The following is a 19,549-nucleotide window of genomic DNA, read 5'->3' on the forward strand; positions in this document are numbered from 1 at the left end:
TATTTATCCTCCTCTTAGTCTTAAATGATTGGCCCCTTATCTTGAGATTGTGACCCCACATTTTAAATTCTGTCATCAGTAGAAACATTCTCTCAGTATCAAACCTATCAAGCCCCCTCAGAACAGGTATATTTCAATGAGATTGCCTCTCATTCATCTAAACTCGAGAAAACAGACCCGATTCTCTCATCATAGGGCAACCCCCTAAACCCAGGGACCAACTTAGTGAACTTTCACTGTACTACCTCCAATGCAAGTATGCATTTTCTTAAATGTGGGGAACAAAACCACACAGTACTCCCCATGCAATAAAAGCCAACATGCTATTTGCTTTCATAATTGCTTACTTTTTTGTTCCTTATAAGAATACTCCCAAGTCTGAATATCAACATTTACAAGTTTCACATCTTTTAAAAAATATTCTGTTTTTCTATTCTTACGGCCAAAGTCAGTAACCTCAGTTCCCCACATTATATTCCATCTGCCACCTTGTCGCCCACTCACTTAACCTGTCTACATCTCTTTACAGCCTCTTTGTGTCTTCCTCAGTTTGCATTTCCATTTAGCTCGTATCATCAGCAAACTTAGATAAATTATTCTGCCTCTTCATCTAAGTCATTAATATAGATTATAAATAGCTCAGGGACCAGCACTTATCTTTGCAGCACGCCACTAGTCACAGCCTGCCAACTTGAAAATGTGCCATTTATCCCTACTCTCTGCTTCCTCTATCCATGCTAACATATCACCCCAACCCCCTCCCCACCCCAACTCTTGTGTATTAACCTGTTGTGTGGCAAATGCCTTTCGGAAATCCAAGCATAATACATCTATTGATTCCCTTTTATCTACCCTGCTAGTTACATTCTCAAAAAAAAAAATCGAAGAAAGTTGTCAAACAAAATTTCCCTTTCATAAAACCATGCTGACTTGTTCAAATCATATGATGCTTTTTTAGGAACATTGTTAAGACTTCCTTAACAATAGATTCAGCACTTTCCCAATTACTTATGTCAGGTTAACTGACCTGTAGTGCACTATTTTCTCTCCCCCTCCTTTCTTGAATATTGCTGTTACATTTGCTAACTCCAATCTGCTGGGATCTTTCCAGAACCTAGGGAATTTTGGAAAACAGACACCACATCCACCATCTCTGCAGTTTCCTCTTTTACAGCCCTAGGGTGTAAGCCATTAGGTCCTCGGGATTTGTTGGATTTTGGTCCCTATGTTTCACCAATACTTTTTCTCTGCTGATATAAGTTCAGAGTTCATAGAATCACAGTGCAGAAGAGGCCCATCGAGTCTGCACCGACATGTGAGAAACACCTGACCTACCTACCTAATCCCATTTTCCAGCACTTGGCCCATAGCCTTGAATGTTATGACGTTCCAAGTGCTCACCCAGGTACTTTTTAAAGGATGAGAGGCAACCTGCCTCCACCACGCTCCCAGGCAGTGCATTGCAGACCAACACCACCCTCTGGGTAAAAAAGTTTTTCCTCACATCCCCCCTAAACCTCCTGCCCCTCACCTTGAACTTATACCCCCTTGTGACTGACCCTTCAGCTAAGGGGAACAGCTGCTCCCTATCCACCCTGTCCATGCCACTCAATCTTCTACACCTCGATCAGGTCATCCCTCAATCTTCTCTGCTCCAACGAAAACAACCCAAGTCTATCCAACGTCTCTTCATAACTTAAATATTTCATCCCAGGCAACATCCTGGTGAATCTCCTCTGCATCCCCTCCAGTGCAATCACATCCATCCTATAATGTGGCGACTAGAACTGCACACAGCGCTCCAGCTGTGGCCTCATCAAGGTTCTATACAACTCCAACATGACCTCCCTATTTTTGTAATCTATGCCTCGATTGATAAAGGCAAGCGTCCCATATGCTTTTTCACCACCCCACTAACATGGTCCTCTGCCTTCAGAGATCCTCAGAACTTCCTAGTGTCATGCCATTCATTGAATACTTCCTTGTCAAATTACTCCTTCCAAAGTGTATCACCTCACACTTTTCAGGGTTAAATTCCATCTGCCACTTATCTGCCCATTTGACCATCCCATCTATATCTTCCTGTAGCCCAAGACACTCAACCTCACCGTTAACCACCCAGCCAATCTTTGTGTCATCCGCAAACTTACTAATCCTACCCCCCACATAGTCATTTATGTTGTTTATATAAATGACAAGTAATAGGAGACCCAGTACAGATCCCTGTGGTACGCCACTGGACACTGGCTTCCAGTCACTAAAGCATCCTTCTGTCATCACCCGCTGCCTCCTACAACTAAGTCAATTTTGAATCCACTTTATCAAATTACCCTGTATCCCATGTGCATTTGCCTTCTTCATAAGTCTCCCATGTGGGACCTTGTCAAAGGCTTTGCTGAAATCCATATAAACTACATCAACTGCACTACCCTCATCTACACACCTGGTCACTTCCTCAAAAAATTCAATCAAATTGGTTAGGCATGACCTCCCTCTGACAAAGCCATGCTGACTATCCCTGATCAAATCTTGCTTCTCCAAGTGGAGATAGATACTCTCCCTCAGAACTTTCTCCAATAGTTTCCCTACCACTGACATGAGACTCACTGGTCTGTATTTCCCTGGCTTATGTCTACAACTCTTCTTAAATAGCAGAATCACATTAGCTGTTCTCCAGTCCTCTGGTACCTCCCTGTGGCCAGAGGGGAATTAAAAATTTGGATCAGAACCCCTGTGATCTCCTCCCTTGCCTCCCTCAGCAGTCTGGGACACAAATCATCCGGACCTGGAGATTTGTCCACTTTGAAGCCTGCCAACACCTCCAATACCTTGTCACTCCCTCTATCAATTTGCTTAAAAACCTCGCAGTCTCTCTCCCCAAGGTCGATACCTTCACCCTCATTCTCTTGGGTGAAGATAGATGTGAAGTATTCATTCAACACTCTAGCCATGTCCTCTGGCTCCACCCATAGATTGCCCCCTTGGTCCCTTATGGGCCCTACTCTTTCCCTGGTTATCCTCTTCCCACTGATATATTTATAGAATATCTTGGGATTTTCCCTACTTTTACCAGCCAGAGCTTTCTCATATCCCCTCTTTGCTCTCCTAATTGCTTTCTTAAGCTCCACTCTACACTTTCTGTACTCCACTAATGCCTCTGCTGCTGATTTGTTTCCCTTGTACCCGCTAAAAGCCTCTCTTTTCCTTCTCATCGTAACCTGAATACCTCTGGGCATCCATGGTTCTCTGGGCTTGTTACTCCTTCCTGTTACCCTAGAGGGAACATGTGGAGCCTGTACCCACCCCATTTCCTTGTTGAACACCCCCCCACTGTTCCTCTGTCGATTTCCCCAGAAGTAACTGTTCCCAGTCTATTTTGGCCAGATCCTGCCTTATTTTAATAAAATCCACTCTCCCCCAATCCAAAACATTTTTTTGCAACTTGTTGATTTCTTTGTCCATAACAAACTTAAACTGTACCATGTCGTGGGTTGCTATCGCTAAAATGATCACTCACCATTACCTCAGCCACCTGTCCGGCTTCATTCCCCAGAATTAGGTCCAGCACTGCGCTGTCCCTTGCTGGACCCTCTACATATTGACCTAAAAAGTTCTCCTGTGCTCATTTCAAGAAATCCACTCCATCCAAGCCCTTAACACTATGTCTATCCCAATTAATGTTGGGAAAGTTGAAATCACCTAATATAATTACCCTATTGTTATTATTTTTACACACCTCCACAAATTGTGCACATATTTGCTCTTCAATTTCCTGTTATCTGGGAGTCTATAATAAACACCTAACAATGTGGCTGCCCCTTTTTTATTCCTAAGCTCTACCCACAAAGCTTCATTTGATGCCCCCTCCAGGATATCATCTCTTACTGCAGTAACTGACTCCCTAACTAATAATACAATGCCTCCTCCTCTTTTACCCCCTCATCTGTCTTGCCTGAAGATTCTATATCCCAGAATGTTGAGCAGCCAATCCTGCCTTTCCCTCAACCACATCACAATTCCACATGTCAATCCTCACCCTTAACTCATCCGTTTTACCTGTAATGCTCTTGGCATTAAAGTAGAGGCCATCCAGCCTTGCCTTACTCCCTTGAAGCTTAATGCAGCTGTACTCTCTCTGACTTGATTGTTTTACTGTATTATGATGCATCCCTAATCTGCTAACATTCTGTGTCCTCTCCCCCTGCCTATTTAAACTCCTCCCAACAACACTAGCAAACACGCCCGCAAGGATGCTAGTCCTGCTCTGGTTCAGATGTAGACAATCCTGCTTGTACAGGTCCCACTTTCCCCAGAAACGGTCCCAGTGATCCAGGAATCTAAACCCTCCCTCCTGCACCAACTCTTAAGCCACATATTCACCTGTGCTATTCTCCTATTTGAGCTTGCTAGCGCGAGGCACTGGGAGTAATCCAGAGATTACAACCTGAGAGGTCTTGCTTTTTATACTACTTCCTAACTCCCTGAATTCTTGATGCAAGACCTCATCCCTCTTTTTACCTAAGTCATTGGTACCAACATGTACCATGACCTCTGCCTTATCACCCTCCCCCTTCAGGATGCCCTGTAGCCAGTGACATCCCAGACCCTGGCACCAGGGAGGCCCGTTGACAGCCACAGTAGCGCCTATCTGTTCCCCTGACTACAGAATCCCCTATTATTATTGCTCTTCCTCCCCTCCTGAGACAGGCTGCTTGTGGTGCCAGAAGCTTGGCTCTGTGCACACTCCCTGGAAGAACCAGCGCCCTCATCAGCCTCCAAAATGGAATACTGATTTGCGAGCGGGACTCCAGGAGACTCCTGAACTATCTGCCCGTTTCTCTTGGACTGCCTGGTGGTCACCCATTCCCTTTCTTCAAGTCCCTTCATCTTTGGTGTGGCCAACTCTCTAAACGTGCTATCCACGACGCTGAGGCTTGTGGATGCTCCACAGTGTTCTCAGCCGCTGTTCCAGCTCTGAAACTCTAGCTTCCAGGAGCTGCAGCTGAACAAACTTCCTGCACAAACGCTGGTCCCAGGCACTGAAAATGTTCCCGACTTCCCACATGGAGCACGAGGAGCAAACCATGGCTTTGAGCACTCCTGCCTTGACTTATCCCTTTTTCTATACTTGTAATCTGATACAATAACAGACTTTCCTCTTTCCACAGGTGATGCCTGACCTGAACTTTTCCAGCATTTTATTTTTACACAAGACCATAAACAAGTATTTTAAGGTGAAGCAGTTTGAGCTGTGTGTATAAATTTTAAAATGGAATTCAGTTTATAAAGAATCAGCACCAGATGGGACATCATTACTGAACCAGCCAAATCACAGGAAGAACAGTAGCAGTGGTTTTGCACAAACATAGGGAACAATGTGGTAATTAAACCTGCATTTATGCACAGCGTGCTTCACCATGTGTGTAATCCCAGCTGACTAATTCAAATTCATTCAAAATTCCAACCACTGCAAGAAACTCTCTACATGACCATGGATAAATGGGTTGGTTTCTGCAAAGCCACCTAATTTCTCACAAGAAGCTCCAATTAGTTGCTCTGACTGCCAAGCTGCTGGCTTTCAAATATAAAGAGATGTATCCATCTGCTATAGGTGACTTTAACATCACAGGCAACATTTATACTAAGAGCCAGATCAGGCAAATGGAAATGCTTATTCTTAAAGAACTTGACTTTGAGGTAAAATTCACACTTAAAATCAAGAATGGAAAAGTTTTATGCTCCAATTTCCTTCACCATGTAAGCAAATTGAAAGTCTGAATATCCAGAATATTTAAAAAAACAGCATCTCAGTATTATGAAGTCTTGATGAAGTGCTGCCTCAGTTATATAGGATTACTCAAATTATATGGAAACAGGCCATTAGACCCAACAGGTCTGTGTTGGTGTTCATCTCCTTAGCCATAATCCCATGAGTTTGCCCAGCTGGCATTTTTCTAATTTTTTTCCTTTCAATACCCAACCTATTCCTGAATGTTGACATGCTTTGTACTTCATTCACCAACTCTGGCAGTGCATTCCAATCTCAACGCAATTGTTTCACCTGCTCTGTCCTAAAAACCGTATTCCCTAGTACCAGATTCTTGAATCGCCGAAAACAGTATTTCTATGCACTGAGTCACATCCTTTCTTATTTCCCCCCCCACAATTCCCATATCACACCACAACCTCTTGTCTCAAATAAAAACAGAAAATGCTGAAAATGCTTAGCAGGTCAGGCAGCATCAGTGAAGAAAGAAACTGGGTTAATGTTTCAGTTTTGTGACCTGTCACCAGAACTGAAAAAAGTTGGAAATGTAATAGGATTTGACCAAGCGAAAGGGGGAGGGTGGGAAGGACAGGTTAAATGACAGAAAGTTTCATGACACAAAGGGAGTGGTAATGAGATAAGCAAAGAAATAAAAGATGTGTTTATACAAGTTGTGAATGACAGGGCAGCAGCCATCCAAAAGCAAAGGGATTAAGAAAGAAACAGGAAAAATGACCAAATGAGCGAAAAAAAATGGAGGAAGAGGTTCCAAAATTCTTTAACTCAATGTTGAGTCCAGAAGGCTGCAAAATGCCCAGTCATAAGATGAAAAGAAAATGGGGAAATACTCAAGTCAAAAAGCATCTATGAACACAAGAACTAAGTGTAGGAGTAGGCGTAGGCCATTTGACCCCTCAAACCTGCTCTGTCATTCAATAAGATTATGGCTGATCTGATTTTAACCTCAATCTTCCGTTTTGCATACTCCGATAACTTCCGACTCCTTTGTTAGTCTAAAAGTTCTAAAAGCTTCTCCATCTGCTGAATAATTTCTGAAATGAACACTCAACAGAATTCACATAATCCTATTAAGGTTGTCTTGTTTTTCCAGGGGCTTGCCAAGGAATTTAGTTTGTTTCACCTCCAAGGACAACAGCCCACAGTTCTCTACTCTTAGATGTAATGTAGGATTTTTATATCATTTGGCTCATTAGCACTAACAGATCCCCCCTCCACGGTGGCGTTGCTTATAATACTACAGCAGGCTATGGGAAGGGTGAAAGCCTTCACTGAAATAATTTGTAAAGAGATTAATGCAGTATGCAGTTCATATTTTATGAAAGCAGGGCTTCTTATTCACTGCAGATAAGTTGAAAAATAAATCTGCGCGAAACATGGAAAAGGTTTCATCTTGCTCTAAGGGTTTATTTTTTTATAGTGCCAATTTAGTTTGCATTTCTCCTTTTTAAATAAATATTTCTACAACCACAGTTTCACCAAAGGGGCTTAAATAAACTCATTTAATTTCATGACCATTATTCAGAATTATTTCAAATTGAACAATGGTACTTTATATTTATGAATCCTGGTTATTTGAATTCTGAAATATTAAGAGTGTGCATCTAGTGCAATTTAGAACATAAAGCATAGACCTGTTCAGAGTTCTCAAATTTTTCCTTATTCACTAGTTTCTCCTCAGTTGTATCTACTCAAGTCTTACTGTACCTGCTAACTTTAGCTGAAAGAGGTCAGAAAATAAGTAGCTACCTGTTGCTTTCAAAGTTGATTTCACGCTTTACCCTTCTTTTGATAAGCTATACAAAATCAAATTGCTGCTCCTAAAAACGCATTCTGTAATATTCATATCTGCAGCAATTTTCCAGTGACACAAGAGTGAAGGGGTATGCTTACAAACAAGTCCCGACACATGTTAAGGCACAGTCTATCAAAATTCTAGTAATTGCACAGTGCAAGCTGGCTAAGTTGTCTCTTCAATGAATAGCGATGGGTCTAGCAACCTGCACAAACACAAGACTCATCACAACACAAAATACGAGTCATCTCATGGAAGATGTTAGGCTTTCAAATGCAGAAGTCTAATCATTTTCTTTTAAACTCTAGTTTCACAATTACATTATTTCTAATGTAGTGCTCAGTTTAATGCAGCACCCAAGCTGACAGCCAAAAGTTTCAAGATTTCAACTGATTTGAATGGCTGGCTATTTTATTGGGAGCTGTTCAGCATCCATCTCTGAATTGTAGTGTTATTGAGCTTCATGATTGGTAGTTTCCATTCCCGCGTGCTATTTGTGATGGGACAAGTAGGGGGTATATCAGTTAGAATTGGCATTAAATATCATTCACAACTGAAAGCAGCAAGTGTGACACAGAAATTTGATGAACTATGGCAACATATGCCTCCAATACTTCAATGATCTCTTATCAAACAAATGCATTACCATTAATATTTCCAATTCAGAGATGATAAACTACATGTCCACACTGGTACCTTAATATCCTTGCTACGGAAGTGTGTAAACAATGGATCAATAGGTTCAGGAATGCTCCTTTTCTTTCTGATGCTCTGAAGTAAGGGCTGGACTTTCCTCCAATAGTAGACACTCCGTCCAATGTATTCTTTTTGGTCATAGTACGAATCTAATCCACTTCCCTGTACAGTGAAAACAAAATTCAAATAAAACTTAGAAATTGCACACTGGTATTTTTTGAAACTATAGCGGCACATGCACAAAGTTGCAACATAATAGGACAAAAACCTTAACGTTGCTTTAGAGAGCAAATAAAACAGCTGGCAACCTCTGATTCAGCAGTCGAGACAGTGCTCAGGGAAGCGGGGAACTGTCAGAGCTGGTTATCTCAGAGGCAAAGATGATGACTTCAGTTTTTCCAAATTTACCTGTAGGAAATTGCAGCTCATTCAGACTACTGGATTAGAAGCCTAATATCACAAATGCAGCAAGGGAGGGTGAAGATAGACAGGGGAGAAATAGAGCAAGATGTTGTGCATGTGTTAGTAGGTTCCACACTGCACATGATGCTGCTGAAGGGTAGCATGTAGATGAGAAAGAAGTGGGCCAAGGCAGACCCTTGAAATTCCAAGCAGCAATAATACATCATTACTGACGGGCAGAGAAGCTATCGCTGGCGATGTTCTGGCTACACCTGGATTGGTAAGAGTAGACACAAACACATGCAATCTCAAAAAGCTGGTTAAGAGAAGGAGCACTGAATGAAGATGATCGCTGCAGAGGGGTCAAGAAAAGGATCGAGTACCACAGTCAAAGTCAGACGCCACTTGCAATTTTGATTAACAATGTCGATACTATGGCAGGACAGAAACTCAAACAGTGTTGCAGGGAGAAATGGCATGGATTTGACAGACACCATCACACTCAAGGCCATAAGGAGAAAGTCTGGAGATGGAATGGTAGTTTGAAACACCAGTTCAGGGTGGGTTTCTTGGCAGGGGGTGGGCGGCAATGATCACACTGAAAAGGAAAAGTGCTTGAAGGAAAAAAAAGATATTTACAATGCCAGCTAGCACAGGAGGGGGAAGACGAGGTGCAAAGTTATGCGCTTTCAAAGATGATCCTGGAGTAGTGAGCCGTCTTGGCAGATATATACTTTTGTGTTTAAAAAAACCTAGGTGACTACAGTTCTTTGAACAGAAGGCACATGTAATGTCAAATTAAGTTTTTCATAATTCAGCTTCCATTATGCTACTGCATCTTTTTTTTCCAAAAGGTACAGCAATTGAGACTTACAATGTTAATGAGGCTTTGTGCCCAGTGTATAATTAGAGCTGGCTGAAGTCCATGCTTTTCTAGTGCCCTCAAGGTACCAAGTTCACGTTGAATCAAGAGTCTTAGTTTGGCTGATGTACCAGGTCTACAAAAAAAGGTAATGCGATAAAGATTTTTTTTTGTTCTGTCTCAACATACTCATGTTCAAAACAATTGTGCAGTTAATTCATTATAAAAATAATTTGCATATTTACTGTGCTCTTTTGTAGACAAGGCTGTAAACAGCATCCCACCAAGCTCTCTGTCGGTCTGTGTAGAGGAGTTTACTGACTGGTAGTGGCATGCATCTTGGTTGATGCAAACTGTAGTGAAGATTTGATTTATCCTGTAATTGTGTGTGACTTGAATATATCACTCCAAGGAGAAAAACCTGAAATAAAAATATTAATTTTAATATTGACCAAGATCATTCATTTCTGGTAGCACTTTAGAAAGTAGAATTGCTTTTATCCTACCTCCAGATCTAAGATGCAAATAGTCTCAGGAGCATTGGTTTCAAGCCGTGATGTTTCTTGGGGCAGTCGAGGAAATAACTGCTTAAGCCAATTCCGCACCATAGGCAACTGATCCATTGAAAACTGATGTAAACCAAGCCAAACAAGATGCTGCAAGTTTCCACCATGCAATTTAACAGAAGCTGAAAAAGCCCAGAATACAAAAGTGAAGCATATCATATCATATAGTACATCAGAAAATTTAAGAATCCTCCTAAATTATCTAGTCTAAAATGTAATTTATAATTAAAGTCTACTGTGGGATTAGCTTTTCTGCAAAATATCTTCATAATGAATAATTAAATTTAAGTTAACTTTTTGATTTACCACTGACAAATAATCATTAAGACATCCACCTAACACAACATACTCCAGGTGGCTTCCTCTCCCTCATTTCAAAAAGGGGAATAGAGAAGAACACTAAGAGCACAGCAACAGCTAGCTTGGCGAGAACATACCTGACAAAACTAACCAGGATATTCACAAGTGATCACGCAACAATTTAAAGATGAAGCAGAAGAATATTTCAAATCTTGAAAGTTTCCTACCATCATCCCATTTTATGAGTTCATTCAAATCTGGTTGCTCTCCTGCGACATTTCTGATATCATCATTGGCAAGGAATGACCTTTCGACAGATATTTGACTTCCAAACAGTGTTTCAATTAATGCAGTCTGGCCACTTTTGCTTGCAAAAGTCTCCACCACTTCTTTGTGAAAGTCAGGCTTTCCCAACATTAAGTTTATTAGCATATGCCCTACAAAAACAAAAGAGACTGATCTGTTACTTGTCAATTGGCAGGAATTCTGTGCAGCCAAAGCTAGCAAACTCTTCTGTACAATTATCTTGACTCATACTAAGAAACGAAAGAAGACATTAAAGTATTACCTGACTGACTTTGCCTGTCTGATGCTAACCAGTTTATCAATTCTTGATTAGTCTCTTCTGCCTTTATACATTTCAGCTTGGGTCTTGGAACCTAAAAACATGTGCATTCTTTAGTACAGCAATACTGTTAGAAACAATGTCAGTTACAGCATTTTCATGGCAATTGATCAAGAACTTCAAAGCACTGGAAAATCATACCTGATAGGCAATTAGGTAGCACAATGCTGCAAGATCTACAATTGCTTTCCACTGAATTTCATTCTGTTGAGCCATCTTTAGAAGTAGTGTTCCAGCATGTAAATAGAGATGTCCTCTCATTTCAATGAAAGTAACAGAAAGATCATCCATTGTTGCCGTTACATGTAACTTTGCAATATGCATTGCATGATCAAAACTAAAAGATGATATAGAAAAGGCACTAAGAAATTGTCAGAATTTTGCTGAAAGCCATTATGGCAACACATTTGGTCATAAAGCACCCATGTCCTTGCATTATACAGGATCTGCCATCTACATAAAAATCCTATCTTAAAAATGGTATCTTTGGACCTTAGCTGTAAAATGCCTTCACAAACTATTTTAATAAAGTTAGACAAAACAAAATATCGCTATCTCTGCTTCTTCCTCCTGTTGTTCTGCTCTCAGTTCCATTCCCACTTCTTCCAATGAACAACTCGCCTTTATACAGCACATTTAGTGCAGTAAAACATTCCAAGTTGTTTCACAGGAGTATTATCAAAAAATTTGACACTACTTATAAATGATATTAGGATAGATGACCAAAAGCTTTGTCAAAGGCAATATTGTATTAGATGACATGGAAAATGGTTGTATCTTGCAAGAGTTCATAGGTATCAAGCAGTTAGGATATCATGTTTTACTGACCCAAAAGCAAAGACAAGATGGAAACATGAAAGATCTTATAATTGGAAGTTTGAGTCTCAAAGAAAGTTTGAAACAATAGATTTAAAGAATCAAAAAGGAAGAAAATATATTTAAGGAAAGACTGAAAGCTGTGTGAGCAGTGGCCATGTGAGATCCTGAAGAGTGTACTGTGAAGTATCAGCTTCTATCCACCCAAGAGAATTGCTTGCTTGTTCCAGAAAGCAAGGTTTTGTTAAAAACTTTGGAATTCCATTGTCAAGTGAGGGGAAGAGAGCAGCTGTGAAATACCTCCCTTATAGCAACAGTGGGTACCTTGCAGTAATAATACTAGATGTTTTACAGATTAAGAATCTACTTATAATGTTGTCTGGAAAAGTGTTTTAATATTTAAAATCTCTCAATAGTAGTAGACTCTTTACTTCTGACTTCAGTGCAAACACCTTCTCGTAATACAAATACAAACTGCAAATCATTGCAATAGCTTGGGCAAGTTTCCCTTTGGAATTTGGTCAGCCTGGCAATTACTGCCTGCCACATCATAACAATATATATCTTAAAATGGCTTCTTCTCCAATGGAGAAATAATCATCTCCAGTATCCATAGGTTCCACCCTTGGCTTTTCAGATATTATCTGCAAGCACTTCTACACCACAGCTTTCTCTCTCTGCTGCCACTGAATTTGACAGGTACTGTTGCGCTACGTACACTGGGGCTGGTATCCCAATAAACACGTCAAGGAACTAGGCCAATCCTCAACTCTTCCACTAATGAACCGACTGGATTTATTGCCTAGTCTACAAGTGAATGAATTATGCCCGAGTTTCACCTGGCAAACTGTTATCCATCACCAATCAATCAATCAATAAGAAAGGCAAATGGTATGTTTGCCTTCATAGCCAGGGAGTTTGAGCACAGAAGCAAAAAGATGCCTTGCTGCAATTGTATAGAGCCTTGATGAGAATTGTGTACAGTTTTGGTCTCCTTATAGGAAGGATATACTTGCCACAGAGGGGTGCAACAGAGGTTCACCAGACTAACCCCTGGGATGGCAGGGTTGTTTTATGAAGGGAGATTGAGGAAACTGGGCCAGTATTCTCTAGAATTGAGGAGTGAGGTGATCTTATCTTATTGGAACTTAAAATTCTTACAGGACGTGACAGTGAATGCAGAAAGGATGTTTTCCCAGGCTGGTGAGTTTAGAACCGGGGACGTAATCTCAGAATAAGGGTAGGCCATTTAAGACTGAGATGAGGGAGAATTTTTTTCACTCAAGAGGGTGGTGAATCTTTGGAATTCTCTACCCCAAAGGGCTGTGAAAGCTCAATCATTGAGTATGTTCAAGACAAAAATCGATAGATTTCTGGAGGCTAACGACATCAATGGATATGGAGATAGCATGGGAAAGTGGTGTTCAGATAGACGATCAGCCATGATCTAACTGAATCGAAAGGCTACATGTCCTACTCCTGTTTGTTCCTAGAGCTCTACCACCTTGCATTCTATCGCTTAAGTCCTGTTCATTCAACTCCCTCCAGCACATCCTTGCCCTTACTTAATGCCCTCCTTATGTTTATGTCATCCTACCTCCAGAATTTCCTTTACATTCAAGCTCACGCTGTCTACTGTTTATTCTGGTGTGTTGTGCATGTACCTCCTTCCACATTATGGTCTTTGGCCATTATGGCCATGCAATCTGAAGTTCTTAAATCTAGCTGCCTTATCATATCAGCAGAGTTTTAAATGGCCTCAAGCTTATGGATGTCAGAACATGGGATATCAGCCAGCAGTGCTTTGGAACAGTCAAGTATAAAGGTAACAAATGCACGAATGAAGGTTTCAGCAGCAGATGAATCAAGACAGGCAAAATCGGATAATGTTACAAAGATAGAAATATGTGGCAAAAACAAAAATAGAATTACCTGGAAAAACTCAGCAGGTCTGGCAGCATCAGCGGAGAAGAAAAGAGTTGACGTTTCGAGTCCTCGTGACCCTTCGACAGAACTTGAGTTCGAGTGATGTCCCTATTTCTCACTGCAGACACTGCCAAACTTGCTGAGCATTTCTGGCATTTTCTGTTATTAATCGCAAGGAACTGCTCCCTTGAAACAGCAACAAAATCTGGAGCTGAGATTTTGCAGTTCTTTTTGTAACTCTTTCGAGTACAAACACGTTTCCATCTGTTCCTATTCAGATGAAGTTACATTGTTTCATAGTTTGCCATTGTGAGATTTGAACTCTTGATCTTGGGTTGGTGATGGCATGAGGTCGGTAGCTCATCTCAGGATCAAATGTGTCTACTATTTCTACTACAGGGCCATGGTTGTGAACAGACTGACAGGGGGATGGAGTCAACAGCTAGGGAACGAGGTTTGAAGCTCAGGCTGAAAACAATGGCTTAAGCCTTCAGAATATTCAACTGGAAGAAATTTCTGCTCATCCAGTGCTGGATGTCATATAAGAAGTTTGATAATTTAGCAACAATGAAAGGGTTGAGAGCAGGTGGTGAGGTAGAGCTGTGTTGTTAATGTACATGTGAAAACATTGTTTTCGGATGATGTCAAGAACATAAAAAAAAGAGTAGACCACACAACCCACTTGGTCTGCTCTGCCATTCAATATCATGGCTGATCTTGGGTTTCAACTCCATTTTCCTGCCTGTTCCCCATATCCCTTAATTCCCTGAATGACCAAAAGTCTATCACAGCCTTAAACATATTTAATGAAGTATCCAAAACTTTCTGGGATAGAGAATTCCAAAGATTCACTACCTTTTAAGAGGAGAAATTTCTCATCTCAGTCATAAATGATCAGCCCCTTATCCTGATCTGTGCCTGTGTTTTAGATTCCCTAACCAGCCAAAACAATCTCTAAACATCCATCCTATCAAGCCTTCAGAATCTTATAGGTTTCAATGAGATCCCCTCTCAAATGTTCTCAACTCCAGAAAATATAGAACCAATTTACTCAGCCTATCATAGGTCAACCCCCTCATCCCAGGGACCAATTTAGTGAACCTTCACTGTACTGCCTCCAATGCAAGTATAAACATTAAATATGGAGACCAAAACTGCACAAAGTATTTCAGATGTGGTCTTCCCAAAACCCTGTATAGTTGCAGCAAGATTTTTTTACTCTGGTACTCAAATCCCCTTGCAATAAAGAACAACATGCCATTTGCCTTAATTGCTTGCTGCACCTGTATGGTAACTTTGTGTTCCCTTTTTAAGCAGACCCAAGTCTCACTGAATATCTACACAAATTTCACAACTTTTAAAAAATATTCTGCTTTTCTATTCCTACAACCAAAGGGAATAACTTCACACTTCTCTACATTATACTCCATCTGCCACATTGTTGCCCAGTCACTTAACCTTTTCATATCTCTTTGCAGCTGAGTCCTCCCCACAGCTTACCTTTTCACAGATGGCAGATGGAGTATAATGTAGAGAAGTGTGAAGTTATTCCCTTTGGTTGTAAGAATAGAAAAGCAGAATATTTTTTAAAAGTTCTGAAGCTTGTGTAGATATTCAGTGAGACTTGGGTCTGCTTAAACAGCATTGTATCAGCTGCAAACTTGGGTACATTACACTTTGTCTCTTCATCTACGTTCCCCAGCACTAATCCGTGCAGCACTCCACTATTCATTGTCTGCTAACTTAAAAAAGCCCCATTTATGCTCACTCTCTGTTTTCTATGTTAACCAATCCACTATCCATGTTAATATACTACCCCAAACTCCATGAGCCCTTAACTGATCTATTAAACTTTTGTGGGGCACCTTACCGAATGCCTTCTGGAAATCCAGGTACACATCTTCTGGTTCCCCTATCATACTAGTTACATCTCCAAAAAACTCTAATAAATTTGTCAAACACAATTTCCCTTTAGCAAAACCATGTTCACTTATTCTAATCAGACTTTGCTTTTCTAAGTGCATTGTTAAGACTTCCTTAATAATAGATTCCAGCATTTTTCCAACAGCTAATGTAAGGCTAACTGGCCTATTTTTCTCTCTCCTTCCTTTCTTAAAAAGCAGTGTAACATTTGCCAACTTCCAAACTAATGGGACTGTTCCGAATTGAAGAAACGTTGGAAAATCATAACTATCACTTCCACTAACTCCACAGTTCTCTCTTTTAGAGCCCTAGAGTGTAGGCCATCAGGTCCACAGGATGTCAGATTTTAGTCCTCCATAGCTTCTCCATACTTTTTCTCTGTTGATATTAATTTATTCACTTTTTAGGCCGTAGGTTATCATCTATTTCTGGTATGAAACTGGTGTCTTCTACTGTGAAGACAGACAAAATATTTGCCCAGTGCCTCTGCCATTTCCTTATTCCCCATGATAATTTCTCCTGTCTCTGCTTCTAAGAGACTTTTGCTACTCTCTTCCTTTCGTATACTTATAAAGCACTTACAATGTGTTTTCATATTTCTGGCCAGTTTACACTCATTCTATTTTTCTCTCTTTATCAAAATTTTTTTGGCCATTTGCTGGTTTCTAAAACCTCCCAATCCTCTGACTTGCAACTGTTTTTTGCAACAGCATAAGCCTCTTCTATTAACCTAATACTATCCCTAACTTTGAGTGAGCCACGGGTCTTTCTTGCTGAGTTTTTGTTTTTCAATGGAATGCATTTTTGTTGAACGTTTAGAATTGTGTCTTTAAATGTTTTCCACTATTTACCTCCATACCTTTTAGTCTATATACCCAATTAGCCATAGCCAATTTTCCCTCATACCTATGTATTTGGCTTTGCTTAAGTTCAAGATTCTTGTTTGTGACTGGAGTATGTCACTTTCAAACTTAGCATGGAATAGAGCGGTATTATCATTATTTCTCAGTGCATCTTTTACTATGACATTTCTAATTAACCCTGCTTCATTACACAATACTAGACCTAAGATAGCTTTATCCCTAGTTGGTTCCACAATGTATTGCTCTACAAAACTGTCACGAAAACATTCTACAAATTCATCATCTCGACCATTCTTGCCAATTTGATTGTCTCAGCCTACATGAAGTTTAAAGTACCCCACAATTATTACATTTCCTTTGTTACAAGCTCCAACAATTTCCCACTTAAGGTTCAGCCCAACTGATAGGGGGCCTACAAACTACTCCCACTAGTGCTTTCTGACTCTGCGATTTTTAATTTCCACCCATGCTGATTCTATCTCATGATCTTGAGGGAAGATCCTCTCACTAATGTCCTTATGTTATCCTTTACTATCAGGGCTACCCCTCCTCTTTTCCTTTGTGTCTTTCTAAAATAGCGTGCCCTGGAATAATCATTTCCCCAACCTTGCTCAACTTGTAACCGTGTTGCTCTAATGTCAATTAGATCTAAATAATTTACCTCCATTTGTGCCACTAGTTCCTCTATCTTATTGGAGATACTTTTCATTTTATTTACTTCTATTCTCTGCAATGTACAATTTTAGTTAAACTCTGTCCCTTCCTGTCCCACTTTGCTTTTTTTTACCCACATCACTATACTGTTCTGATACCTCGACATTTCTCCTTCCAAGTCTCCCTTCACCTGAACCACCTAACCCCCACTAGCTTAAAGCCCTGTCCACAGCCCTAGTTATACGATTGGCCACGACAGTGGTCCCAGCCCTCGAGTTCAAGTGGAGCCCATCCAATGGAAAAATTTACTCTTCCGCGAGTACTGATACCCCCTTCTAACAACATCACCTCTTGAGCTACACATTTAATTCTCTAATCTGTTTGACCCTACATCAATTGATGCATGGAAATCCAGAGTTGATTATCTTTGATGTTCTGATTTTAATTTGCGCCCTAACTCAAATTCTCTTAGGTAGAACCAGGAATGTTGTTCTGCTATGTCGTTGGTTCCCGCATGGGCTAAGAAAACTAGATTCTCCCCCTCCCACTTCAACTTCGTCTCCATCCGTGTCCTTAACCCTGGCATCAGGCAGGAAACATAACCTTTGGAGCTCCCAGATGCTGCTTCAAAGAACAGTATCTATCCCCCTGAATATACTGTAGTCATTTGGTAGTACAGAACTTGAGTATTGCTGAAAAAAGAGATATGTCTAAGCTTTGCTTCTTGCACTTATCAGGGTGCTCGCAAGAATAGCAATATATGAGGGCAAACAATTTATACTGTATGTGAAGAGTGCTGATTGGTTGGCAATCCCTCTTGTTTGAAATTTAAACCAGGCAGCTTGACCCTGATTGGTCAAGACATTGCCCTGAGGAATGAGTTAGCGAATGGCTGTCACTTATTTTGTTTCGCTAAAACAAACAGAGGCAACGTGCAGTGGATGTAGTTTATATGGATTTCAGCAAAGCCTTTGACAAGGTCCAACTTGGGAGAGATATAAAGAAGGCAAATGCACATGGGATACAGGGTAGTTTGATAAGGTGGATTCAAAATTGGCTTAGTTGTAGGAGACAGAGGGTGATGACAGAAGGATGCTTTAGTGACTGGAAGCTAGTGTCCAGTGGCGTATCACAGGGATCTGTGCTGGGTCCCCTATTATTTGTCATTTATGTGGGGGGTAGGATTAGTAAGTTTGCAGATGACACAAAGATTGGCCAGGTGGTTAACAGAGAGGTTGAGTGTCTTGGGCTACAAGAAGATATAGACTGGATGATCAAATGGGCAGATGGAAGTTAATGCTGAAAAGTGTGAAGTGATACACTTTGGAAGGAGTAATTTGACAAGGAAGTATTCAATAAATGGCATGACACTAGGAAGTTCTGAGGAACAAAGGGATCTTGGCGTGTGTGTCCATAGATCTCTGAAGGCAGGGGGCACATTAGTGGGGTGGTGAAAAAGGCATATCGGACACTTGCCTTTATCAATCGAGGCATAGATTACAAAAGTAGGGAGATCATATTGGTGTTGTATAGAACATTGATGAGGCCACAGCTGGAGTACTGTGTGCAATTCTGGTCGCCACATTATAGGAAGGATGTGATTGCACTGGAGGGGTGCAGAGGAGATTCACCAGAATGTTGCCTGGGATGAAACATTTAAGTTACAAAGAGAGGTTGGATAGACTTGGGTTATTTTCGTTGGAGCAGAGAAGGCTTGAGGGGCGACCTGATTGAGATGCAGAAGATTACGACGGGCATGGACAGGGTGGATAGAGAACAGCTGTTCCCCTTAGTTGAAAGGTCAGTCACAAGTTCAAGGTGAGGGGCAGGAGGTTTAAGGGGGGTGTGAGGAAAAACTTTTTTACCCAGAGGATGGTGACAGTCTGGAATGCACTGCCTGGGAGGGTGTTGGAGGCGGGTTGCCTCACATCCTTTAAAAAGCACCTGGCACATCATAACATTCAAAGCTATGGGGCAAGTGCTGGTAAATGGAATTAGGTAGGTAGATCAGGTGTTTCTCACATGTTGGTGCAGACTCGATGGGCCGAAGGGCCTCTTCTGCACTCTTGAGATTCTGTATGTACATGTTCTGTCTGCCAAGAACAGGGCCCTGAGAATTAATATACATAGCTTCCAGTACACGCAAATGCACCACACTGTGGGCCTGACTGACAATCTTACATTGGCTGTCAACGTAATTCTTAACACATTAAGGGCTGTTTAGCAAATATTGTCCAATCGCGGAGTCACATCTAATATCAGACACCATGTTTTGAGTTTTGCAAGCACAGGTTGGTTGGGTGCAGACTGCATCCTGTCTGTTGCGAACAGCAGCT

General features: G+C 40.9%; 1 protein-coding gene across 4 annotated transcripts in view; it reads right to left on the minus strand.

Moving 5' to 3' along the window:
• Nucleotides 1-19,549, minus strand: part of ranbp2 (RAN binding protein 2) — an 83,910-nt gene that overhangs the window by 51,138 nt on the left and 13,223 nt on the right. For all 4 annotated transcript variants that reach the window (XM_041199492.1, XM_041199491.1, XM_041199490.1 and 1 more), the window contains exons 7-13: nt 11,173-11,368; nt 10,975-11,065; nt 10,634-10,843; nt 10,047-10,228; nt 9,786-9,961; nt 9,553-9,676; nt 8,277-8,438 (exon numbers count right to left, since the gene is read on the minus strand). In XM_041199492.1, coding sequence (XP_041055426.1) covers nt 8,277-8,438; nt 9,553-9,676; nt 9,786-9,961; nt 10,047-10,228; nt 10,634-10,843; nt 10,975-11,065; nt 11,173-11,368 — 1,141 coding nt within the window. The remainder of the gene's footprint in view (nt 1-8,276; nt 8,439-9,552; nt 9,677-9,785; nt 9,962-10,046; nt 10,229-10,633; nt 10,844-10,974; nt 11,066-11,172; nt 11,369-19,549) is intronic.

Source organism: Carcharodon carcharias, chromosome 11 (assembly GCF_017639515.1).
Source record: "Carcharodon carcharias isolate sCarCar2 chromosome 11, sCarCar2.pri, whole genome shotgun sequence".
NCBI classification, from domain to species: Eukaryota; Metazoa; Chordata; class Chondrichthyes; order Lamniformes; family Lamnidae; genus Carcharodon; species Carcharodon carcharias.